Raw genomic sequence first — 26,108 nt, forward strand, 5'->3', positions numbered from 1 at the left:
AGATCCCTGCCAGCCAGCACCCAAGGTTAGATTCCGTTGGGACTCAAACCCGGGTCTCTCGGGTGAGAGCCGAGTATCCTAACCAGCTAGACTACAATGGATGCTGTTACACAGAACTACACGAACATAAATGACAAGTAGAACCTTCGCAACGTCACATCAAGTAAGGTGATTACGCGTTGCCGTGGATGAGATCTTTAGTCGCTAAATTCATGTCACATCGAATGCTTAGATATTAATTAGGAGGCTAATTCACGAGACGAATCTATTAAGCCTAATTAATCCATCATTAGCACATGTTTACTGTAGCATCACATTGTCAAATCATGGGCTAATTAGGCTTAATAGATTTATCTCGTAAATTAGTCTCCATCTGTGCAATTGGTTTTGTAATTAGTTTATATTTAATACTTCTAAAGGGGTGTTTGGGAGGAGGGGCCTAAATTTTAGCCCCCGTCACATCGAATGTTTGGACACTAATTAGGAGTATTAAACCTAGACTAATTACAAAACTAATTACACAACCTCTAGGCTAAATCACGAGACGAATCTATTAAGCCTAATTAGTCCATGATTTGACAATATGGTGCTACAGTAACCATTCGCTAATGATGGATTAATTAGGCTTAATAGATTCGTCTCGTGATTTAGCCTAGGGGTTCTGCAATTAGTTTTGTAATTAGCTTATGTTTAGTCCTCCTAATTAGTATCCGAACATCCGATGTGACAGGGCTAAAGTTTAGCCCCGGTATCCAAACGCCCCCTAATTAGTATCTAAACATTCGATGTGACTGGAATTTTAGGAGCAACTAAAGAAACAAACACCCCCATAGGCTAAAATTCCTATCACATCGAATATTTGGAGGCTAATTAGGAGGACTAAACATGAGCTAATTATAAAACTAATTACACGGATAGAGGCTAATTCGCAAGACGAATCTATTAAGTCTAATTAATCCATCATTAGCATATATTTACTGTAGCATCACATTGTCAAATCGTGGACTAATTAGGCTTAATAGATCCGTCTTGCAAATTAGCCTACATTTCTGCAATTGGTTTTGTAATTAGTCTACATTTAATACTTCTAATTAGTATCTAAACATTCGATGTGATAGAAATTTTAGGAGGGACTAAAGAACCAAACGAGATAGACCAAGGGTGTGTTTGGATGGAGGGACAAGTGGGATGGGACAATATCATCCCTTTTTTAGGGTGTGTTTGGATAGAGGGACAAGTGGAATGGGATAGGATCATCCTTTTTTAAGGGAGAAGATGATCTCACTTGGTGTTTGGTTGGAGGGATGGAAGCGTCCAATTTCGTTGTTTGGTTGGAAGGACGAGGACGGATGAAATAAACGGTGTTTGTATTCCGTTAGCTGCAGGGCCCACTGTCAGCATCAGAGAGCAGGGCCTCATCCCCTTCCTCGGCTTGTCGCCGCACGGGAGTGCAGGACTGAGTGCCACCTGGCCTCCCTCCGGCGCCACTCCCCCGAGCACGCCGGCCATCCACTAGAAGAAATCAGCCTCCTCTCACCCCTGAGCTCGCATGGACCAATTTGGCCGGATTCCCGAGCCATGGCCCCTCCTCTCACCGGCCATGGAGGACCCTGGGCCATTGCCCCTTTGCCCGCAACCCCACCGTCACGCCTCATTGGCTGTGGCCGCACCTCTGCACGTGGCCGTGGGAGTGGAGGAGCGACAGGCGGCGCGGTACGGTGGCAGAGGCGCGCGGCATCCGGTGCATGCGGGCGGCGAGGCAGGGCACGAGCGCGACGGCTTGGACACGGGTGGCACGCGGCCAAGTGAGGGGGGCGAGCAGCGCAGGGGGCTCGCGCGGAGGCGAGGCAACGGGTCGAGCGACGGTTTGCGTGCAGCAGTGTGCGGGCGAGGCAGGGCGCGGCGCAGGAGGGGGCGTGTGGTGTGAGCGGGTGCGAGATGGCGCGAGGAGGAGACGGGAGCTAGACGCCGTCCAAGAGGATGGATCGATCCGCTAGTTTTAGAGGAACCATTTCATCCCTCTTTGTCGAGAAATATTCGAATTTGATGCCATCCTCGTCCCACCTAACCTTCAACCAAACAAATGTAAAAGTGGGATGACCCCGTCCTGTCCCATCCCATCCCTCCATCCAAACACACCCCGTCCAGGTGTACTTCTCCACTCCACGTTCAAGCGCCACCCCTCCACATCCCCATCCAGCGCCTCCCCTCTCCGGCACCGGCGACATGCCCCTCGGACATCTCTATCTACACCGATGCCTCCACCTCAACCGCCAGTCTGCCACCTCATCTTCCTGCTCGGCATACGTGAGTTCTCCCCCTCCCCTTCTCCTATTGCCTAGGGTTTATAAGCCTCTTTCCTTTATTCCTAGTTCTTGTAGATCTTGGTGGCTTCAAGACGGTCAGATTTAAGATACACTCCATGTTCATCTCTTCATGAGACATTGTATGCCTAGGTAAGCATCCCATTCTATTGGTTGCCAAGGATAAATTGCTTGTTACGATTTATACTATACTTACTGTAAAAATGGATTGTTAAGAAGGGAAAAAATGCAGCAATATTATTACTGTAAAGAATGATATTATGCACATGTTCGATGATGATCATTATAATAGTCGGCACATGGATGCAGCTGGTACTAACTGCTAACCTCGTCTCATTGCATATATGTGTTGTGCCACCCATGATTTCCTTGCCTGGTCATCCATACTATAGTATCATTAGAATCATCATGTGGTTTCGAACCGAAAACAAAAGTTTATTTAATCATTACAATTTGTTTGATTGTTCAAGTATTATCTCTTTGAAAACAACAACTGAATGAATGATTGTTGGTTTCATAACTGCTGGTAGCTAGTAGCTGTGATTTTGCTTATACATTGAGATACGATATGCGATACCTGAAAGAAAGGAACAAGTTATTGACTGCATTCAGTTGTTTTCCTTGCTTTATTTTTTGGGTTTTAGCACAGCTGAAATCTTTGCGAGGGATTAACTTAATGAAAGTTTGAACAGGTAGAACTGATTTGTAGTGTTTTCATGCACTCGACTAAATTGGAGTGCCATCCATGTGCCCACGAACAAGGACACCTGCAAATAGTCCCTCATGTCTATATGACCAGAGCACACCTCATCTCTAACCAGTGCAAAAAAAGGTCAATTAAATCTTAGAAGGCCATGAGATTTGGTGAAAAAAATTAGTTCAATTATATTCTGCTTGCTGGAATGCTTATGCTTATTGCTAGTCCACTTGTTGTTTTTCTGATTAGAGATGATTCACCCAAGTTACACTTTAACTACAATTGTTTAGTGTAAATATGTTTGCAGCTATATATTTGATTATTGGATTTTTTTTGTGCATGCTTGAATGTCATAGACCTCCTGGTGTCTGTGCTGCTAATGATATAGGTTGTCTACAGAACTAGTGTTTCATTTTTGCCTAATTGTCCACCTGTTTGTTTAATACGAAACATACTAATCTTGCTGCTATATGAAGGCAATGAACTAATCTTGAATAAATCGAGTGTTATTGTTGCTATTATATTATGTGATCAACACTAATTTTAATTTTCTTTTTATTGTTTGTTTGCCAGAATTAGTGAGTTTTGAGGAGAACCAAGAGGCGAGAGAAAATGACTGGGGGAAGGTCCTAGGAAAATCTCTTATCACAGCAACAGTTATGTTAAAGAGAGTAGTTTTATGGCTAATTAGATCCTTAAATCATAGAGAACACATGTCCTTTTTTGTCTCTTGAATCAGCTAGATTTTTTAAGATAATGGATAAAATTTGGCTTCAGCCTTCTCAATTCAGCCTTCTCAAAGAGAAGTATGAGTCCAACATTATTATTATTACAGGTAGTAGCATACTGCTACACCCACGCAGAGTTTTAAGCAAATGTAAACGATTTAAAACCCAATTCTCAAACTAAAGGACCATCCATTTAAACTGAAGAAATGTAGCGCTGCCATCTCTAATGACCGGCATGCTGAAGAAACTTGAATCAGCTAGATGCGATATGTTGTTCCATCATTTGTATTGTTGAAACATGGTATTATTTTCACGTCAATTATGTTGTCTCAATTTCTAGAAAACATCATTTATGTCTTCATGAATGAACTGCAAAATGCATGGTGGTTGCTACAGGAGAAAAGTGATGCTGTTAACTTGGGATTACTTTGTATGCCATGTATTCTTGGTTGGTAGTTTTTTTAGAAAAAGTGTGTGGTGGCACAGGTAGCTGGATAGGGTCATCATGGTTCCTACTGTTCCCTCCCACCATACTGCCCTGCGTCCAAACTACTATGTACTTCCAAATAGCAACGGGGAAGGGGCGGCACTACCTTGCGGTGGAGGGGGATTGGAAAATCCAAAAATTTCCGCGTGAGATTGTTTCTTCCCAGAGCTAATCAGCCCGATGCTTCCAAATTAGCCCTAGCCCTTAGGGCTAATTTGGGAGCCCAAAATCCTGTTGGGATCCCGATCTTTTCCCCGGATAGGCGGCTCGCGTGGAAACTGAGCCATGGGCCAAAACTCCTTGCCAGTTGGAAGTCCACGCCGTGGGGCTGGGCGACTTGTTCCTCGCGACTTCCCCGGGGTAGGTCCTCCCCACCTCGAAGGTCTGGATGCCGTATCCCAGTGCGGCTCCCCGAGTGACGTGCTGATGCCGATTGGTCTCCTCGTCCAGGCGTTGCTGCCCCTCCGCCTCCTGTCCCAGCGCCACCTCCGCTTCGCCTCCCGTCCAAGCGACGCTGTCGCTCCAAGCCTCGACTCCTCATCCAGGCACCGCCATCTCTCTGCCTCTGCGTCCACGGGTCACCGTGTCCCCTCCCTGTCGTCTGTAACGCTGCCTCTACCCACGGACTTCTACCTCCGCTGCCTCCTCAGCATCCACCACGGCGCCTCGACCTTGTCTTCGTCCTCGACATCCACTGTGATGTGAGTTCTTGCTCCTTCGTGTAGTTTACATCTCGATTCCCAATTGTTCTATCTGAGATCCAATCCTGGGAACATCAACTAACCAGCACGAGCACCAACACTGATTCAATTTTTTAGTCAGATATATAGGTTTAAGCCCCAGATGAATCAGATATATACTCATCATATTTGTAAGATGAACACAAACATTGCAGTAAGAATGTATAGTTATATGTTTCTTGCCTCTTTCATTTTGTTTATCGCATTCATCTTGTAAAGCATCCATTTGTTTGTGTTGTCATTTCAATAGATTATTTAAATTGGAAAAAATATTTACATTGATGTTGCACAATCCTATTAATTAGTTAACTTTACTGCAACAAAAAATGCATGCCTTGTTTCTTAACTAAACTGAATTTTAGTTAACTTTGACATCTTACTAGCTACTAATGAATAGTTCTTCTTAGCACTATTGGTTATTAGTAACTTTCTGTACTGCCTCTATTTGTGGGATCATATTTAAGAATGGGACAGACAAGGAGGCAAGAAAGAGAAGCTAGGCTATCTCTGCTGGATTAGCTTCAGAGGTACAAAAACCCTTACCATTCCTCACCTGGATTGGGGAAACTATATTTGCCTTTCCATTCTATATTGCATTTTCGTGATATGTGCATACAATTGTGGTACTTTGCATAAACTGTAGCAATCTATTTGTGTTGATATCGAGTCTGAATTCTGTTGGTGCGTCTCAACTGATTATTGCAAGAAGGTTTATTGAATTCCGAAATATTTTTCTAAGATAGAATTATTATTAGTATGGACCATTGCTTGTATATTATCGAGTATTAGTTGTCTTCATAATAAAGATTTGATCACTTTCTACTTTCAACTTTCTTTGTTATTGTGATTGTAGAGCCTTGGTGAAAGGTCTATAAACGTTGACAGTGCTATGAACAAACTTTAAGGCTACAAATTATATGAACATCAAGGGACCTTGCTTGACAGACATGGTTCAATTGCGCTGATCGCCCATCAAAGATCCTGCGGTTTCTTTCTTTCCTAATGCTCCAAGGTGTGTACATCATCAGCTGCAACTTTAGTTCTTCTTATGCATTTAGTCACATAGGCAAAGTTTGGGCTGCATGACCAGTTCATGGTCATCAGTTTATCAGCACTGAGCAACTTGCTTTGCACTAGAAGCCAAGGAAAAAATCCCGATGCCCATGTCCTATCAGACCATATTATCTTGTCCTGGGCATTGTAGCATAGGTACCTTATTTAGTTTGACTAGTAACTAGGTAGACTCTGGAGTAGCATAGGTATCGTATTCCTTCTGACTAGTAACTTGTCCTGGGCAATGTTTTATTTTGGGAATAAGGGCACACTTGCTCGAGTGGTTTGTTAACAAAATTACTTACTCATATTTACTTGAGTTTGCTGACCTTTGCAGCTTCTAGATGTAAAAATATATATGCTTTCTTTGACTTACCTGGTCTTTAATATGGTCAGATATAACTTGCAAGCTTTACCTGATCATTTTTCTAGACCATTTTCAACAATGACTCCATTATTATTGATCTAATTGTAGATGTCTTAGGTATTACACCAACCAGAGGCTTCTTGAGGGACTCGACTTGCTTTGTATCTATGCCTAACGCACAAAAAACTGTCCTTTTATGTCTCTTTCATCAGCTGAATGAATGTATTTTAGCTGGCTTCTAAATTGTAACGTATAGAAAACTGTCCTTTTATGTCTCTTGCATTAGCTAAATGAATGTTGTTCTACCATATGTATCGGCTGAAACTTGGTACTTTCTCATAGATTGATTTGTCTAAATTTCTAGAAAACATCATGTACCATACTATGTGATGGCCTGATGACTTGGTGATAGATTTTGCTTGTTTATCAGCATGTCATCCCAAATGTGCTGCTCATGAATATAGTGATGAGCTGCTCATGAATATAGTGATGGCCTGCTCATGTACAAAATAAAGGTGATGCTATTAACTTAGGATTACTACTATATGTCATGTATTCTTGGTTGGTATTTTTTTTAAAAAAAAGAGCATGCATGGTGGTGGCACAGTCAGCCGGACTAATTAAACATCATTGCAAGTTGCTCCCACAGAGCTGCCCCGCGGTCAGCTCCTCCAAACAGCGACACGGGAGGGGGGCAGCACTGCCCTGCCGATGGTGGGGGATTTCCATGTCCAAAATAATTCCTGTTGGGTCATTTTTTCCTGAGGCTAACCAACCACTAGCTGCCAAAATAGCCCTTATATTTTCTTATTACAGTTTTTCTCATTTCTTTTACAATAACCCGCACCTAAAGCAAAGTAGCTAAACTTCTTTTAGAGTCACCAATTCTTTTGCTTCTTGCATTCTTTTGCTTGGGATTTCCTTATATTTGGGTTATACAATTTGCTTATATGATATCCCACTTGTTCCTTAGGCTATTTTCTACTTTCCAGCAAGGCAGCAACTATTTGAATTGGAAGAAGATTGTCGTCATCTGTATTTTTGTTATTCTTATATAAGCTGCATGAAGCATGACCGAGACAGGATTTAGCTTAAGATATTGTGTTGGTGGAGGGAAATGGATCCTAATATTGCATCTCATCTCTTGACTTGGTTCACAAACGTGGCATCGACATTATCCGTTTCCCTTACTCCTATAGTTTGCTCATTCCTTGCGTCATGAAAAAGTGATAGGAGAAAGTCTCCTAGCATATCTCCCGTTTGGTAGAGCTTCTTACAGTGCTTCTCCATCGATTTTGGATGAAGTCCTACCAAAGGGGTAATTTCAAAATGGCTCCACCACCAAAGCCGGGGAGAAGCCGCAAAACGGCTTACACTATAGAGGCGGAGCTAAAAAAAATAGCTTCACCGGCTTCTCCTCTCTCTCCAAGCATTAAGTGATCATAAAATTACCCATATTGCTATTGAGAAGACGTTTTACCAAACATTTTGCAAAACGGCTTCAGCTCCACTAGAGAAGCCACTTTACCAAAGGAGCTGGAGCAGAAGCCGTTTTGGTAGGAGTCGGAGCTCTACCAAAGGGGACTTTAATGTCATTTTCTCACACTTGAGAATATTTGCTCAAGAATAGTAAGAGCCCCTTCGGCAAGCTCCAAAAACAGCTTCGTTGCCGGCTTCATCCAGAGCTCTACCAAAAAAACAAAGATAAAACAGCTTCAAGGGAGAAGTCAGGCTGGAGCCGTTTAACAAATGAACTGCGCGGAAGGAGCTGGAAAAAGTAGCTCCTCCCGGCTTCTCCTCCACCTCGCATCAGTGAATACGAAACTACCCTCGTATTCATCAAAATCACACATGAATTACCACCCAAGTCCAGGGGCGGACCCATGATTGATCTTGGACCCGGGCTGGACATATCAGAATGTATGCAAAATAACGTATAGTAGGCAAAAGAAGGCAACAACGAAGCCAAGAAGCCGTTCAACAGCTTCAAAATCATGTGCCTGGGCTATGCATGCTTTTGGAACCGGGTTTTTGCTTCAGCTAGCATCATATGCCAAATGACCATCACATAATATACAGGGGAGCACTTGAACTGGACCCGGACTGCAGCCCACCCAAACCGGGTCCTAGATCCGCCCCTGCCCAAGTCCCATGCTCCGTGTGCAGGCCTGGAGCAGTGACGGCAGCCGGCACAAGCGCGTGGGCCCGCTGGTCCTGCTTCGGCCGGCGCTGGCGCGGCCACAGCCATGTCGCCCGTGGCTCCTCCAGGACTCGGGCAAGCAGTAGCAACGACAGCCGATAGGCGTGGGAAACAGCAACGGTAGAGCAGCAGCGACATCGGAGCATCAGTGGCGTTGGAGCAAAAGGCTGGGAAGGGGTAGTGGGGAGCAGCAGCCCGGAAAAAGGCCGGCGAGGAGAAGGGACCATTGGCCTGTTGCGAATGGATGGGGAAGAAAATGAGTGGGCAAGGGAGAGCCAGGATAAGGATGGAAAAAAATATGTGAAAAGACAGGGAAAAAGAAATCATGAATCGGTATACTTACAAATATATTCATTAATCCTTCTTATTCATATAAAATTATACTATATTGTAGACTTTCGTCCATTAATGAAAAATAGGAGAATTTGTTTTACCAAACGATTTTCAAAACAGCTTCAAGTCTGATAAAAAACCCCAGAGCTGTTTTAGCAGCAGCTAGAGCTTTGCTAAACAAACTCTAAGCTAACTCTAAGCTAAGGGATAGAAAAAGATCAAGTTCAAAGTGAATTTTCCAGCCCTTTCATCGTGAAATCGCAGCGGAATGCATCGAGTGAAAAAAACTTTGATGCGACTGAGCCGAACCCAACAGCAGCAGCGCACGGCACGAGTGCACAGCCACCGGAAAAAGGCGATCCCGGCGACCCTTAGCTCGTACGGCAGATCCACTGTGTGGGGCCCGTTAGAACCTTCTATCCCAATCATCTGAGGCTGACAGTCCAGGCCCACCGCTGATGCTTCACCCTGCTTTTCACGGCGACCCCCTAGAAGCATCGACATTTCCGCGAGACCCAACCCCTTTCCGCCCTTCCGTGTTCCGTCCCGGCCGTAGTAGCTCGGAAAGCAAGCAACGGCTCAATTGATTTGCTCGGGGCCCCAAAACCCTCGAGATCTCGGCTGCTGGTGTCCCTCCTCCGCGCGAGGACGACTCCTCGCCTCCGAAGATCTCGACTCCCTCAGGCGAGCGCTGCGGCGGCGGCGGGTCCGAGATGCGCCCCAACATCATCACCGAGGTGCGGTTTTCTATTCTCGGTTTCGGTCGTGGCGTGTTTTTTTCCTTCCGGAGGCGTATTTGGATCTGAGGCGCATTCGCGTCAAGTCGCTGCGGAGACCGGTGGGATTCCGTGGAGGGGCTTTGTTAATGATGGGGGAAACCCGTCTCAATGGGCAGGAATTGAGTCGGTTGGCGGGGCTAAACACTTGGGACGGGGTTTGGCTTGGTGTATTCAGATAGAGGAGAGGTGGAAATGTGACTAAATTTGATGCACTTTGCTTTTACTTTTGACTTAGGATGAGTTTTCCATGGCTGCAGGCTGGGATTCCAACTAGGTTGAATCAGTGGTGGAGCAGCATTCCGTTCGTTACTTCTGGTGTTGTCTTGATATGTGGAGCAATTTATCTGCTGTGCTTGTTGATCGGCTATGACTCCTATGCCGAGATATGCTTCTTGCCTTCTGCAGTAGCATCACATTTTCAAGGTCTGTCTCATTCTCACACTTCCGTGGGTAACTTAACATGCTTTTTCAACACTTTGGAGTCACTGTTTATTCTGCAAAAGGAAACATATCTTTGTGCCCGCCATATGGACCTTTTGAGACCTTACCTGCATAAAACTTAACTCTTGTTCTGTGGCAGATTTCAATTGTGAATCCAGGTTCTATATGTGCATATAATATGATGGCAGTCATTATTTGCTATTAGCTAACATGATGTCCTGATAAATGACAACTATCTCTTGCTAACATAAGATCTGTTCACTCTAATATTCTGAACACTGAAGAAGCTTGAGGCTGTTCATACATTTTGAATGAACTATTTGATGTACAGAGGTTTTAGCTGTAGTTTCTTCCTACTCATGCAGATTATGCCAGATTTTTCTATTTTCTTTGGTATAACTAATTGTGTGCCCCTGACATAGTTAATATTTGGAATCATATTTTCTTCAGTGTACAGGTTCTACACATCTGTTCTCTTTCATGGTTCCGTGCTTCATGTGCTATTCAACATGCTTGCATTGGTACCCTTGGGCACCGAGTTGGAGAGAATTATGGGATCAGTCCGTCTCTTATTCTTGATGTTCCTTCTTGCAACAACAAATGCAATTCTCCATCTGACAATTGCTTTCTTGGTGGCTTACAATCCTCTGTCCCCTGTTCCAAATCTTGCGGATGAATGCTCCATTGGCTTTTCTGGAGTTATATTCTCAATGATAGTCATCGAAACAAGTCTGAGTGGTGTTCAATCGCGAAGGTGTGTTGCGTTCTACGGTGATCACATTCGATGATCTATCTGAGTTTCTAGTCGATATGATGTCTCTTAGGAATTTAATATAAGAATTTTGTGTAAAAGTAAAAGTTTGTGTACTCAAATTGTCTGTGCTGACTGCTGAGGTATGCTTAGGACTTCTGTCCATGTTTTGTGCATGAAGAATATTTCCATTGATTGTAAATTGTTTGAAAATGTTGGAATTTGTTATGACATCGCACGATTACACATTTGACTAGGTTTATACACAGTTCAAATGTTATTTAATGCTTCTTCTATTTACTAAAAATGATTACTAAAATGGAAAACCTCTAATTTAAGGGGTCACACCTAGAGCAAATTCATGTTTGAGTGAAGTTATGAAGTTATGGGACCATTTAGTGGATCTTGAGAAGATGAGAACCCTCAGAGTATTTTCCTTCACCCGAGGGAGAGTTATTCAGAAAGTTTTCCGTTAAACCCTGGTGTCTGTCCATGCTGATTCATGTGGAAAGTTATCCTAACTACACCAAAACATGAGTGGGCACTAGATATCCTGCCATACTATAATTCCCATAACGTCCTTTTTAACTCTCGTTACTTGCTACCTTGTATTGCCTTGATATATTGGCAAAAGCCAAGAGTTCCATTAGTCAAAAACTATCCAGAAGAGACAAATTTAAAATTTCTAGATTCTGGAAAGATGTACCTTTTTTGTACTTCTATGCTTATTTCTATTTATTTTACATTTCTTAAAAAGAAATTAGTTGTGTTTCTATTTATGATACTAGTCGCATATAGGCTGACATCCTTCCTTGCTTTTCAGTGTCTTCGGCCTCTTCAATGTTCCTGCAAAATGGTACTCATTCTTTGCATGCGTTGATGTTATTCACTTCCAGTTTACTAGATGTAGACGGCATTGGAAATTCATATGTTAAATGTGTACAATGTCAGGTATGCATGGATTTTGCTGGTACTGTTTCAGTTTCTTGCAAGCAATGTTTCACTGCTGGGCCACCTGTGCGGCATCTTATCGGGATTTGCATGTTTGTCCCTTGTATCCTTCTTATTTGTTAAATCTTCATGAGCCAGACTAGTTTTATATTCTTTGCTAACCTTCTCTATTTCCCACTAGACACTTATGGGCTGTTCAACTACTTGCTTCCTGGACCATCATTTTATTCTAAAATCGAGGGCTTGTCAGCAGTAAGTTTTCCCTAGATGATTTAAGTTACCCTTGTCATATGGTCCATCTTCTGTAGGATATGTTTCTTATATCTGTATTTATTGTTTGATATATTGGATGCCAGTCTATTTGTGTGAGGCGTCCTGGCTTTATTCTATGTACTGGAGGGACTACATATGGCCAGCTTCCTACATACTCTAACACATCTGCCGCACCAAGGTATATTTTCTATATTGGTTTATTTTGATGTAATTTTCACAGAAGTAACATGTTATTGTTTTTAATTTACAGTGCTCTCATAAATGGAAATTTCTTGAGAAATATATCTTCATGGATGCCAAACAGGCAGACATCCACTGTTCAGGTAAATTAAAAAATGGCAATGCTGCCTATATGCTATACTCATGTTTGTAATTGCAAGTATAATTTTCCTGGAAGTTGTTGCTAAATCTTCTTTGAGGAACCTGGGTCAAAACTGCATCCTTCGATGGAAAAATACAACACAGTAGCAACGATTGTGCAACTGATCGTCCAAGTAACAGAAAACTTATTCTAAGCATTCCTCTAAACAAAACCAAAAGTTCTCGTTACCAGTACTTGCATTCTTAAGAGGACTGTACAGAAAAAAAACTTAACCAAAGTTACATTGGGCAATTACACAGTAAAACCTCCACAATACTTGATTCCTTGTTATTGTGGTTAAGTTCAAGATTAATACCACTTGATATATATATATTCATCATTAGCTTGTTATCTTTGTTGATCTGTATATTACACATCCATATTGGGTTACCTTAGCTGTTTACTGTGCCTACACCAACTTGCTTGGAGCTAAAAGTCTTTGTTGTGTTATGTAGCTGGTTCCTTGCAATGAGTTTAGGGGTTTGCTGAATTTTCTCCTGTAGGAAGGAGAAGACCCCAGGTTTCCAGGGAGAGCACAGACGCTTGGTTCTGCAGGAGCTGAACCCACTGCAAGAGAGGCAAATGCAAATTTGCATGCGAGGTTGTTGGATAACACAACTCCAAGTGACCCCCTAACGAATTCACAGTAATGCATTATCTACTTGATAATCTCCTTTATGTATTTCACATTCAGTGTTTCCATATATGCATTGAAAACAGAATCTCACATGAAGCAAGAGCAACTTGGGATAAATAAAATGATCACTTCTACGCTGTTTTTTTCCAGTCAAATGATTAGCTTAGTACCATACTTCCATAGTACTCAGGTTTTGTTTTGTTATTCAAAATCAGACACTTAATAGCTCAAAACTGTTTTTTAGTCTTCCGATATCCTTTGTTCTTTTTCATTGCAGTGTGTAAACTTCCTACCTCCTGTAGTAGGTCATTAGGTCAAACTTCCCTTCAGAAGCTATGTTATAGGCATTTTTGGAATAATTTATATCAGTAATAACTTTCTTTTAATCGATATGTATGACAGATTTTGTTGAAAAACTGTTTCGTAAAGACTATGATCTTAAGTAGAACTCTGCTTATTGGTACTTGGCAATTGAATAGGGCTCAATCAGGGGATCGTAGTAAGGTTTGTGTGGTTTTGTTTGGCATTGTAGGCTTGCCTTGATTTGTTGAGCACCTTAAGTTTGCTCAAGGTGATTGAGCTAAATATGGCTTGACTCAGATCTGCCCTTGGTTAAATTTTGGCAACATGGCAATTTAGTCATACCAATTCTGTATCTATGTGAAACTTCTCACATAGAATCTGACTCCAGTTAAGTTATAGTAACTCAACATATCAAAATAATTGTATATCATACAGAGAGAAAAAGGAAGCGGAGAAGTATATGTAGAATGTAGAATCACATTCACAGCCTTGCTATTTAGTGGATTTTCCCCCTTAAACCCAGTGAACTTTATGGCAATTGGCATTATGCATAACAAGAAGCACTGTTGAAAATAAATAATACGTGTTTTTCTTGCGTCCAACTGTGGAGTGGACAATGTTGTTAAAAACAGAGAATTCTCTTCTGGTTACTTCTGGTAACCTGAATTTTTGGCCAGTGCTAATGATGCAAAATGGGCCGTGAAATTTGAATCTTGAATTTGAGATTAGTAGTAATAATTGAATGCATATGAGAAAATCCAAAATGCACCCATGCCCTATTGATAAGATGTGTAATCTTTATATTGAGGTTTGAATATTAGCAAAGCTCTTTTCACATTTTGTTTTATTCTTTGCCTAAAATGCAAAGTGTTACTCAAAATGTTACTTTGTTTTTCACTATCCACATATCTGTGAATCAGTAACTATGGCTCTTTCCAACACCTCATAGATCTGTGTTTTTTAACCTTTCATATTAACAGGCATACAGTTGCAAACACTGTCAGAGCTGATGCAACAGTAACAGCTGATCAGGTTGTGTGTTCTGTACATCCTATTGCTTTCTCGTTGGTTGTTTCAATTGGTTTAGTAATGAGTGTTAACCTCTTAACTAAAATACTTACTCAGGTTGATACATTTGATGAAGAACTAAAGAAGCTGGTTGGTATGGGCTTTGAAAAGGTATTTCAAGCCTTGTCCTTTTAAATTTCCGTACTGCACTTGCACAATTCCCATTTATCATATAATGCTGGTATATAGTTTTATCATTTCCTGGCACTACCTGGTTGTCTTGTATGTAAGATTCAGCGCAAAGTGGTTAAACAAACAAATGACCTGTTTTCCATAGTGTTTGTGCGCGTTTATCTGTTTGGCAAGTTGTTTGTAGGATTCATATAAGTGCATTGACATTCATCTCAGGTTATAGAAACACACAGCATGTCAGTCATAGCCCACATCTCAGCTATCCATGTATGTCAGTATTTTGCTGTCTGCGTGCATGGACGTCACGCTTCTTACTGATGAACTGACTACCTTGATTCAGACTCAGGCTGAGGTTGCTCTTGCTGCGGCTGATGGAGATCCAAATGTTGCCATTGAGATTCTGATGAGTCAGCAGGTTTGTATTATCAAGTTAACCAATAAGTTCTTTTTTAATAGTTAACCAATAAGTTGTTGATAGCTAGATGAGTCCTCTTGGCATTAATTCGTTTTCCTTTTGATCCCCGTTGCTTTAAATCCAGGTTTGAAGTTCGCACAGTACAAGTTCAAAGGAAGCACGAATGTGGAGCCAATTTTTTTCATATGAAGGTTAAAAAATTAGCTGTGATTAGAATTTGGGAATTTAGCATGGGGGTGATTAGGTTGTGACTTGGTGGTTGCTGAAAAGGATGCCCACGATCGTGTTTTTCCCAGGGTGATGAAACAGTAGCGTGCAGCCGAGTTGTATTTCTCAAGGTTATCTCAGAATATATGTAAAATAGAAATTAACGTTGAAGGTTCTGTCGAACTTTGGCATACAGAAAATCTGGAAAATGCAGAACTGAATCCTAAAGTATCTAGTGGTTGATGATAGTTATTCCTCAAGTCTGGCCACCTACTTACAAGAGAAACTGCGGGCCGTTCTGGTTTGCTGCACCTTTAACCACATTCCCTTGCTGAGCGGTAACATTGTGCCAGCAGGCTTGCTATGAAGATAGTGTTGCCATATTGACTTTCCCTGGATTCATACTTGCAACGAAATTCTCTTCCATCCATTTTAGCTAGTAGATAAAGGCCCTTTTCACATGAACATGATCAGTGCCATCAAATTTTCTATAACATGTCGCTGTGTTGAACTATTAAGATAGTACATTAGGTTTATCTGCTTTGCCTGTAGCTTGTTGTCACAAACATTAGATACAAGCAAACAAAGCAAAATATGAACTATTAAGATAGTACATTAGGTTTTTCTGCTTTGCCTGTCAGCTTCTTGTCACAAACATTAGATACAAGCAGTTAATAAGTAAATGGAAACAAAGCAAAATAGAAGTAGAAGTACATCTATGTGTCAATATTAGATACAAGCAGTTAATAAGTAAATGGAAACAAAGCAAAATAGAAGTAGAAGTACATCTATGTGTCAGCTTCCGGCAGGGTTTCCAAGCCGTTTTATTTGAACTGTGTTGGAAGTTTCGAGCCAGCCGAATAGCACTCAGCATGGGCGTCGACGATCAGATCTGGAATCCTCTCAGAGAGGGAAAGTTTGCAAGGCTGGACAAGCTGTGTGATGATCAACGGAAGCCGAGTTGGAGCTGGACGCCGAGTTGGCCAAGTTCTTCAGTATTGGATCAGGAGCTATATTGTGGTGCAGCAAGAAACAATCTATTGTGGTATTATCTAGTACTGAAGCTGAGTATCAATCAGCGGTAATGGCAGCACAAGAGAACGCATAGCTCAAGCAATTGATGAAAGATCTTCATCAACCTGCGGACTACCTAGTAGAAAATCCAGTTTTTCATGCAAGGACCTAGCACATAGAAGTTTATTACCACTACATAAGAGAAAAGGTCCTTAAGGGAGAAATCAAGATAGTGCCTACAAAGACTGATGAGCAGATTGTCGACATCTTCACGAAAGGCTTGAACAAGGCAAAGTTCGAGAAGTTTTGGGAGGCACTCGGCATGGTCTGCAAGACAATTATGGAGAGAAGTTTGCATTGAGAGGGAGTATTGAAGGAAAGCAATACAAATTTCTAGAGTCTTCCCCACAATTCATGATCCATGATATTTTCCATGAAGGCACTAGATATTGTTGCCATGAAGAAATTAGAATAGTGTAGAACATAGATATTCTAGAAGGGGACACATGTCATCATCGTATGAACTACCCTAGTCTATAAATAGAGGCCCCCTTCCTTGCCATGCCATTCAACCATGAGCATGGTAGATGAGTGGAGTATGGTAGAAGTAAAGGGTGAGTACTAGGGTAGCCACTAAAGAGAGGGTGTTGCACACTCTTGTGAAATATTGTTGTGTCGTAATAAAATTTTATTTCTTACATGTGTTAGTCTCCTAGTTGGGCCATATAGTTTCTAAGTACTTAGTATATAAAATGTGATCCATCGAAAGTTGGCTCGGTCATCCGGGATCCCAAGGGTTTGGGCTTCATTGTAGGTTAGCTCTGCCACCAGTGCCGGTGCCGTGCGCAGTGGACGCGCCGCCAGGATCGGAGGCGACCAGGGCGGCAGGACCACCAGCGGGGGTTTGAAACTTTGGATGTGCCGGCTGCGAGCAATCGTTGTGCCATCGCGCCAAATCCATGGTGCGCCGGCGGCATGTTCCGGCCGCGCACCGATCGCCCCGCTCGATTTGGGCAGCCACGTCTCATTGCCTTTGGACGCGAGAGCTTGAGGGGCTTCTGCTACTGTGCAGTTTGGACTGACCAGACAGACAGTGTTCCCTTAACCTTCTTGGTATTTTTTTCCCGTCAGAAGATAACGCGGTTAGACGCCACACCACATGATGTCAACGCAAATCGCTGTCCAAGCACCAGTGGCGATTCAGGAGACACGCCATTTGATACTGAGATCTTCTGGAACACGTGCATCGAAGAAGACAATTCAGCAACTCCATGCCATGCATCTGAAAATCGCAGTAGTGCTAAGTTCAGTAATCGTATTCTTGATTTTCACCAAGCACCGATGCTCATTTCTGCTAAGCCAATTTCAGAAAGAATGGTTAAATTGAGCAACTTCAGGCATTTGAACATCACAGGACGCCAGAAATCTACAGAGCACAATTTGAATTCAGAGTCTTCGTCTGTACGATTTCTGTCATCTTGATTCTTGAGTGATCTAGTAATCGTGTCTACGTTTTGACCCAAGCATCGAATTTTCAGGTGTCTGGAGCCAATCTTCATATGGCCAGTGCAATAGTCTTTGCTTGACAGCAGACACCACCAATGAATCTAGCAGTACTAGATGGCTAGATGCACAAGAGATCAGCATGTACATGTTGCTTCAATTCGGCTCTGCTAAAAAAAATTTCTTAAATGGATTCAGTAATGCGGTTTACATCACAACACTCGCATAATTACAAAAGCAGTTGCATGACCTGTTCAAAAGAATAGACAGATCTGTACATCCATACAGCAAACAAATTAAGAATGCTAAGTACTCGACAGCTCATTCAGGCAAGCAATCGGACACAATGAACACCTTCTGAATACTGCTACCAAATTTCTAGCACAATGCTTTGAGTCCAGTACAATTCCGCACAATATGATCTTGGCACCTAACAAAACCGGACACAAGTCACCTAGTAAAAGGAACAATTCGGATATCCAAGAACAAAGAAGTATTAGTAACTGATAGATTACAGTTTGAACTCACCAGAAAAGTGTTACATCCATCTTCTTTCTATATTTTTTATCAAAAGACAAAAGCAAATGCTCTAAATTGAAGCAGTCAGACACCACGTTGCCTGCAAAAATGCATATCACTGTCAAAGTTTCAGCAGCTCTTCATGACTCATGAGGCAAGTCAACTTGATACTGAAATCTTCTGACACACATGCGCACGTTTAAAAAAAATCCAACAAATTCATGCATCTGTTTTCAAATCACTGCCAAAGTTTCAGAAGCTCTTCATGAGGCAAGTCATTTTGATATTGAAATCTTCTGAAAAACACGCGCGCATCTAAAAGAATATCCAACAACTTCATGCATCTGTAATTTGCAGGAGAGCCAGAATCTGTAGAACACAAATGCATATATCTTGTATAAGTCAGTAAAGTTGTTATTTTGACCCAGTATTGATCACTGTCCGTGTGCGCTAAGCTAATTTATGAAATAATTGCCAGATTGAAGAGAGACCCCACAAGATTTTCAGCAAAATGTCGATGTTCAAGTTCTAGCAGCAATTCATGAAAAGGAGTCGTTTAATATTTAATACTGACCTCTTCCGAAACACAAGCAACTGAAATTCAGCAACTTCGTGTGTTTGAACATCACAGAAGGGCCGGAAATATGTACAGCATAATTTGAAGAACAAAGTAAATTTACACATGCGTACAACGACCAAAAGAAATCTAAGTCAGTCACACAGCATGTATCCTCCGTCTCTTGGGCTGCAAGGGCATCGGCGATGGCAACTCTTCTTTCTTTGGCAGCTCCAGCACGTCGATCTTGTCGAACCATGGGTGTTTGAGCGCCGCGGCTGCCGTGAGCCTCTTCTCCGGGTTGCACGTGAGGAGGCCGCTGAGGACCTCGAATCCTTCCTTGGACAGCTTTGATTCAGGGAACAGCTCACGCAGGTTGTTTTCCCGCTGCATGTCCAGCTCCGGCATCACCACGGTGGCGAACGCCGTGGATGAGAACCACGGCCATGTGCCGTCGTCAGGGGTGCCCAGCACGTCGAAGATGGCGCAGAGCTGTCCTTCACCGTGGAAGCCCTGGAACAGAGGCCTCCCGTTGTTGATGAGCTCCGCCATGACGCAACCGAGGGACCAGATGTCGACGCGCTCGTCGTAGTCGGGCTTCTCCAGCAGCATCTCCGGCGCCATGTACCACAGCGTGCCGGCCTGCGTGTACGGCGGCCGCTCGTCGGTGGACATGGCGAGACCAAAGTCGCAGAGCTTGACGATGCGGTGATCGTCGCCGACGAGGATGTTGGCCGGCTTGATGTCGCGGTGCACGATGTGGCCGTCGTGCATCTTCTTGGTGCCCGTGAGCAGCTGCCACATGGCGGAGCGCACCGTGGACTCGGGCAGCGGCGGGCTCCCGCGGCCGCGCTGGCGGAGGAGGTCGTGGAGGCTGGGGCCCACGCACTCCATGACGAGGCTGAGGTCGAAGGCATCCGGGCGGCGGACGACACCGTGGAAGCCGACGACGAACGGGTTGGCGCCGCCGCCGCACGCATCCTCAAGGAAGCGCGCCTCGCGCAGCAGCGCGGCGTGCTCGCCCTGGGCCTCGCCGACGCGCTTGATGGCGACGACCCGGCCCGTGGCGCGGTGGCGAGCCTTGACGACCGCGCCGAAGGCCCCCTCGCCGAGGCGGCTGATGTCCTCGTACTGCTCCGCGGTGCCGACGGCGATGCGCCTCCTCTTGAGGCCAGCCATCCCAGCGGCGGCGTGGTTGCGGACGGCGACGGCGGGCTCTACGCAGGCGGCCATTGTGAGCGGAAGAAGGCGAGGCGGCAGATGGATTGCTCGTCCTAGGCGGGGGAGAGGCGACGTGAGGAGGTCGAGCGGGCGAGGCAAGTCGAGTATTTACGATAGGAGTGAGTCCGACTGGAGTTGTTGACAGAAAAATATCGTCGCAACCGCCGGATGCGATCCGCGGATGTTCGAGTCTAATTAGGAAAGCTCTGGCTGATGCCGTGCTGGTAACGCATCTAGTCAGTTGCGCCATGGCGCGTGGCCACGAAGAGTCAATCGGAGCATCGGAGTCTGCCTTCAGTGTTCATTTCTTCAGAATGTCAGTTTCGTGGTTGCGGACGGCGGCGGCGGGCTCGACGCAGGCGGCCACCGCGAGCGGAAGAAGGCGAGGCGGCGGATGGATTGCTCGTCCTAGGCTGTGGAGAGGCGACGTGAAGCAGGTCGATTGGGGCGAGGCAAGTCGAGTATTTACGATAGGAGTGAATCCGACTGGAGCGGGTCGGGCCGGACGTTCGAGCCTAATTAGGAAAGCTCTGGCTGGCTGATGGCGTGCTAGTAACGCATCTAGTCAATTTCGTCATGGCGCGTGGCCCCGAAGAGCAAGTTTTCCGGCTGGTCTTGCTATTGTCAAGGACTGCATATCTGAACCTGCTATTGCTCTGCCTTCGGTGTTCATTTCTTCAGAATGTTCAGTTTCGTCAGGTAATAGAGCAAGCCCACAGCGTACCGCTTCACCTAGTCTGGCATCCGACGGCTATCTCCAGTCTTAGCGCCTAAATACACTTGCTGTGTATTAACTGGACATAAACAGTGATTAATTAGTGATAATGTAATAAATGCAGCTAAGTTTATTTATGTACTCATCAAAGGGAAGAACTCTAACCCCTAGTAGTAGAGTAGTAGTAGCTGCAGACCATCATCGTCATGGTGATCCTTTGTATCCTGGACTTGATATAGTTCGTCAGTAAACCCAGCTACTGCTCCAAGAGGGATGTAAAGTTCTCCTAAAGCTGGAACAAGGAAGAGGCATCACAGGTAAAAAGATGTTCCTAACGTTAATGTTAGCACAAGCAACTATGTCTGCAGGGTTGGAACTGTTTGCTATCGAATCCAGTATGCGGTGGAATATAAAAGCAAAAGGATTTCGTTTTAATTTTCTGCAATTTGGCTAAAAGAGTTGAATTCCAATTATAACTGCTGAAAACAATATTTGAACTTCAGTTCGTAAAGATTACCTGAAAGATGACCTGTGTACTACTATGAGCTCAATCGTCGTAATCCTGAAATTTCTCACCAATCCTGAATGATCACTAAATAAATTACATGATAAATCACTAAGCTTCGTTGCTAACTTGCTCAGCCAATCATGTGTAACAATCATAAGCAACGAAGATGATGAACTATTGTTTTTCAGATAAAATACAAAGAGTTACCTTCCAATAAATGGAAGGTGCAGTGAAATCATATTACAACCTCATGGTCTGCCAGGCTGCCAGCAACCTTGTTACAAACTCAAGAACGCAGTCCATGACGAGGCAGAGCTCCACGGTGGCCGGGTCGCGGGCGGGGCCGCAGGAGCCGACTACGAAGGGGTTCCCGGCGCACGCCTGGAGGAAGAGCGCCTCCCGCAGCAGCGCCGCGTGGCCGCCGGCGGGCGTGCGGAGACGCTTGATGGCGACGGCCCGGCCGGTGCGGCGGTGGCGCGCCCTGACGACGGCGCCGAAGGATCCCGCGCCAAGGCAGCAGGGCTCCTCCTCGTAGTCGTCCGTGGTGCCTATGGCGACGCGGGTCGGCTGCGCGGCGGCGTGGCGGCGGGTGACGGCGGCGGCGGCAGCAGCTTCTACGCAGGCGGTGGCCATCGCGAGCGCGAGGAGAGGGAAGGGAGGCGGCGGGCTGATCGCGAGAAGAGGGGGGAGGGAGAGACGGCAGATGGCTGGTGACGGTGCGAGCCATGCGGGAGCGGCGGCGGGCAACTATATACAGCGGGGTAGTGATCGAGTCCGAGTCCGAGTCCGACGAGTGACGATGGTTACGAAAGCGGAAGTCGACTGCGAGTCGAAATGCGCCGCCAGGGCCGGACGCGTACATGCCAAGGCACTCGGGTTGATGGCTTGATGCCAACGCATCTGTGTTTCGTGTTGTCGCATCTCGCCTGACGAAATTTCGTTACGGCCCGTGGGCCACATGAGCATGTTTTTGCGGCAAGTGCTGGCCTGCTTGTTTCCATTGCGTAATTCCTGGAGCTCAAGAGCTGGTGCAAACGATACAGCACAGGCAAACACATGTCGCTAATGTTAATGTTTGCATTTGAAGCAACATATGTTGCAGCGACTGCAAGTACAAACGTATTCCAGTGGTAAGAAAGTATTTGAGTACTAGTTGCTCAGCCTTCCGGCATACAACTTTGCCAAAACAAATATCATTTGCAGCCTGCAGAACATAGAAAGCAGTGGCATGTTCAGATTAGTCAAGAGGCAGATCAAGAAATGTATCTCGAATAGGGCAGGTTAGCAGGGAGAAGAAATTATTCTGCGTCGATACAACTACTGTGTCACACAATGCTGACGCATGTTTTGGCACTGCCCATTCTGAACAGAAGCATCACCAAAGTGTGCTGCCATAGAAATTCAACCGTTGTGTAGTAAGTCCGTTGTGTAGTAAGTTGGTTCTTTTAAATGTTGTATGCAGTAGCAGTGTCGGAAGTGCCAATGAAATATTTAAATGCGTTTCTCGCCCTCCTTGACATCCAAAATACTAAACGACTCTAGATACAATGCAATGCATCACAGGCTCCAGCTTGCATTGGTTAGCATACAGTTTGAGAAGAAACATCTTGAGAAAGATGTCAGCATTGATCAAGGCGTGACAATATGAAGAAATAGCAACATTAATCGCCGATTTCGACTACCAAACACGATAATGGAAGATAAATTTATGTGGAAGACATGATAATGTTCTCAACCCTTACTATAGAACCAGTGGGCTTTGATATTACCCATTTTAGCTGAAGCTGATTAACAACACCTTTCACAGTTTTACTATAGAGCACAATCTCCAAGGAATTGGAAACAGATTAACTTGGGGATGCGCAGTCATCTATGCATGTCACAAAGCATAAAACAACTGCCCTTTTAGGGTAACTCCTGAAGCAGATGTTTCAAAACTGTCCTATCTCAAGCACTCGATTCGAAATACAACGTTATCAAATTGAAATGACACGAAGTCAACTCAGCTTGCTGATTGCTCTGTTCAACCTTTTACAGCTTTCATCGTTTTGTTTAACCATGATGTGTTGTAAAATGGCTCAGAGTTTCAACATTCTAACAATTTTCATATACAGACTACATCATTCTTTGTTCAGCACTCTTGGCACTTTGATATATGGATCATCATAGCTCGGAATGGCCTCTACTATTGCATCTCTGCATTGAAAAAAAAAACAAAAAGACAATCAGTCTTCCGCTGCAAAGCATGCTTCAGTGAAAAATCATGGAAGAGTCATTGTCTTCTCACGTGTTAACAAATGTTTCAGGCTTATCTTCCCTCAAAGAACTACCAGCAGCTGTACCTGTTTATGAGATAGCGGAACATGAGAAAGGGTAATGCACTGATGAAAATATAGAGAATAGAACAAGCAGGCAATAAAAATAATCATGGAATCAATATCAGAACTAACAGGCAATAAACCAAACCAAGGAATAAATAGACCTATGTTTTCTCAGAATTCATATTGCAGACTATCTTGCTCAGTTACACATTATATCTCAGAACTAATTGTTTAGTAAATAATTAACCAATTACATTATGCCATTTTCCCATGGTTCTTCCATTTCACATATGATATGAAGTGCAGTATTACAGGATGATAGCGTCCAAAAAATAGATAAGATTATAAAACATATGTGCATAGCAATTGTTAGTAATGAATAATGTATTTATTTGTTAAGTAACCATTATGGTGTATTACTATATTCATTCTAAGATACTTAAATTAACATGCATAACATGTTATGACCCAGACTGTTGCAGAAAACAATTAACATGGTGTATTACTATATTCATTCTATGATACTTAAATTAACATGCATAACATGTTATGACCCAGACTATTGCAAAAAACAATTAACATGCATAACATGTTATGACCCAGACTATTGCAGAAAACAACAACAAAGAAAAGCGAACAGAAATACAGTGTAGACAGGTAATTGGGAGTGCACCATGGACTTGTCGAAGCATATTCTAATGAGAAGTGAAGCCCTTATGTCATATTCATTGAAATGGGACAAGCTTTCCAAATTCTACTTAAACAAGATACACTAATAAGCAATAATCAATTGACAAGACGTCAACAAGATGCAAACCAGCTCTAAGTGAAGGCTCAATGGACTCAAGATCAACTGCCTGAAGTTGCCCAAACCTGTAAAGGAAGAAGTTAAAACAATGAGTGCCTAGTTCCGAATAAACAGTCAAGCTTGATTTCTCACAACAAATACAAACAAACATAAAAAATCCAATACCCCCAAAGTTGAGCTTGATTTTTCTAAAACAAACATAAAAAATCCTGGTTATATGCCTTGTCATAAACACAAAACAGTAACAAGAACCATCCATTTTGTGATCAAGAACCACTCGATGACACAGAACCACCATACGAGCCTAATATATATAAACTATTCTTCAGGGCATTATCCTCCCACTATGCCACATCAGCAAGAACCATTATCTCACATTAGTATCCCTACAAATGGCAAACATCCAATCTGATCAAACTATATCCACAGGTGGCTATGTTGGAAATGCTAACCTTTCAACTAGCAAATCGATAACAGCACAGTGCATCACGTCGACTTTATCCTTTCCAGATAGTTACCAATTTCATAAACTAAATCATAGCACAACGTTTGTTTCCCGGTGTTCTTCCACAGCATATTGCATACTAGCTCTTCCGATGTTTATTATTCCTTGGGTAATTGGCAGTGATAACTGCTACTATTTCACTGGTTTAGGCGATCAGAACAGTGTGGTAATGTGAACAGTGAAGTTTCCAAGTATCTGATCTTGCATTGCCTCACTCAATTTCAACTCCAATTCGGAAACACCAAAAACTTGATTATTCACACACCAACATGGGAGAAAATGTATTGAGAAAGAAATTACCAATCGACGACCTGCCGAATCTTAGGCTCGAACTCCTCGGCCTGGCGAGCGGGCACGGAGAACGCAAGCAAGCAATCAGTATCAGTCTCTTTCTTGCGAAGGGCCACAGATGTTTCACATAGTGATGAACAAAAAGCAGCAGGCTGACTGACCTCCTGCGGTGAGAGCGAGATGCGTGCGGCTTTGGCGAGGCGGGGCAGGTCCGGCGGCTCCAGCGACCCCGCCCCCGCCGCCGCAGGAGGGGTTACATGGGTGGCGGAGGAGAGGGGCCGTAGCCAGTGGTATCTAGCCGAAGGGAGCCTCGGCCGCAGCTGGGTCGCGAGGCGGAGCATGGGGATGGTGGAGGCGGCGGCGGAGAGCATGGCTGTCGTCGCTCGCTGCTGCTTCTGGGTCCGGCTGAGGGGCGCGAGCGGCTGGCGCGGCTTGCAGGCGGGGAGGGCGAAGGGCGCGGGAGGCGGAGGGGCGCGACCGGATGGGGCGGCGCGAGTGAAGCAGGAGAACGAGCGGCGCCTGGACGGAGGTGGAAGGAGATCTGATTTTAGGCGGGGCCCGCCTGTCGGTGAGTGGGAGAGAGGGAAGAGAGGTGGGCTGGACCTGTGGAAAAGGAGACGGGCCGGGCAGGAGAGAAAAAAGAAAGTGGGCCGGCGGGATGCTGCTTGCTAAGTTGGGTCGGGCTGAAAGAAAAGAAGACAGAAAAGGAAAAGGCCGGTTGGGCTGGGCTAAAGAGATAGATTGAGGAGGAGGTTTTCTCTTCGTTTCAGAATTAATTTCTCGTGTAAATAAAAATCCAGAAAATCTTATAATTTATTTAAGCCAGAAAAAAATATTCTGAAAATCTAGATAGTTTGGGACACGAGGAATCCAAATAAAATATTTGGAGCTCGTGAAAAG

At 44.0% G+C, this 26,108-nt stretch overlaps 4 protein-coding genes across 5 annotated transcripts; 1 reads left to right on the forward strand and 3 right to left on the reverse strand.

Moving 5' to 3' along the window:
- The first annotated feature begins 9,375 nt into the window (after positions 1-9,375).
- On the forward strand, positions 9,376-15,507 carry LOC101769465 (rhomboid-like protein 15). Of its 2 annotated transcripts, none has more exons than XM_004982229.4 (13): positions 9,376-9,666; positions 9,966-10,131; positions 10,600-10,903; positions 11,724-11,756; positions 11,852-11,943; positions 12,033-12,103; positions 12,208-12,302; positions 12,375-12,447; positions 12,989-13,086; positions 14,406-14,457; positions 14,551-14,604; positions 14,966-15,040; positions 15,165-15,507. In XM_004982229.4, the coding sequence occupies exons 1-13, from the start codon at positions 9,643-9,645 to the stop codon at positions 15,168-15,170; spliced, it is 1,143 nt and encodes a 380-aa protein (XP_004982286.1). In that variant the 5' UTR covers positions 9,376-9,642; the 3' UTR covers positions 15,171-15,507. The 2 variants fall into 2 exon arrangements, with proteins under 2 accessions (XP_004982286.1, XP_004982285.1); XM_004982228.3 differs by having other exon boundaries at positions 9,385-9,666; positions 12,989-13,131.
- A 3,452-nt stretch (positions 15,508-18,959) lies between these two features.
- On the reverse strand, positions 18,960-20,072 carry LOC101769057 (putative cyclin-dependent kinase F-2). Its single transcript, XM_004982227.2, has one exon. It carries the CDS (start codon positions 20,070-20,072, stop codon positions 18,999-19,001), a length of 1,074 nt encoding a protein of 357 aa, XP_004982284.1. The 3' UTR covers positions 18,960-18,998.
- Positions 20,073-21,523: 1,451 nt separating this feature from the next.
- LOC106804511 lies at positions 21,524-21,916 on the reverse strand. Its single transcript, XM_014805784.1, has one exon. It carries the CDS (start codon positions 21,914-21,916, stop codon positions 21,524-21,526), a length of 393 nt encoding a protein of 130 aa, XP_014661270.1.
- Positions 21,917-23,068: 1,152 nt separating this feature from the next.
- Positions 23,069-25,744, reverse strand: LOC101768375 (glutamyl-tRNA(Gln) amidotransferase subunit C, chloroplastic/mitochondrial). Its single transcript, XM_004982226.4, has 5 exons — positions 25,370-25,744; positions 25,218-25,258; positions 24,422-24,477; positions 23,571-23,625; positions 23,069-23,479 (listed from the first exon to the last, which is right to left on the reverse strand). The coding sequence occupies exons 1-5, from the start codon at positions 25,577-25,579 to the stop codon at positions 23,404-23,406; spliced, it is 438 nt and encodes a 145-aa protein (XP_004982283.1). The 5' UTR covers positions 25,580-25,744; the 3' UTR covers positions 23,069-23,403.
- Between the last annotated feature and the right edge of the window lie 364 nt (positions 25,745-26,108).

This window comes from Setaria italica, chromosome IX (assembly GCF_000263155.2).
Source record: "Setaria italica strain Yugu1 chromosome IX, Setaria_italica_v2.0, whole genome shotgun sequence".
Lineage (NCBI taxonomy): Eukaryota > Viridiplantae > Streptophyta > Magnoliopsida > Poales > Poaceae > Setaria > Setaria italica.

Coding starts and splice junctions, on each gene's coding strand:
- LOC101769465 (XM_004982228.3), top strand. CDS start 9,643: ATGCGCCCCAACATCATCACCGAG. Junction 11,757..11,851: donor TTCAATGTTCCTGCAAAATG/GTACTCATTCTT, acceptor GTACAATGTCAG/GTATGCATGGATTTTGCTGG. Junction 14,605..14,965: donor TTGGTATGGGCTTTGAAAAG/GTATTTCAAGCC, acceptor ACCTTGATTCAG/ACTCAGGCTGAGGTTGCTCT.
- LOC101769057 (XM_004982227.2), bottom strand. CDS start 20,072: ATGGCCGCCTGCGTAGAGCCCGCCGTCGCCGTCCGCAACCACGCCGCC.
- LOC106804511 (XM_014805784.1), bottom strand. CDS start 21,916: ATGGCCACCGCCTGCGTAGAAGCTGCTGCCGCCGCCGCCGTCACCCGC.
- LOC101768375 (XM_004982226.4), bottom strand. CDS start 25,579: ATGCTCTCCGCCGCCGCCTCCACCATCCCCATGCTCCGCCTCGCGACC. Junction 25,259..25,369: donor TCTCGCTCTCACCGCAGGAG/GTCAGTCAGCCT, acceptor CCCGCTCGCCAG/GCCGAGGAGTTCGAGCCTAA. Junction 23,480..23,570: donor CCTGAAACATTTGTTAACAC/GTGAGAAGACAA, acceptor TTTTCAATGCAG/AGATGCAATAGTAGAGGCCA.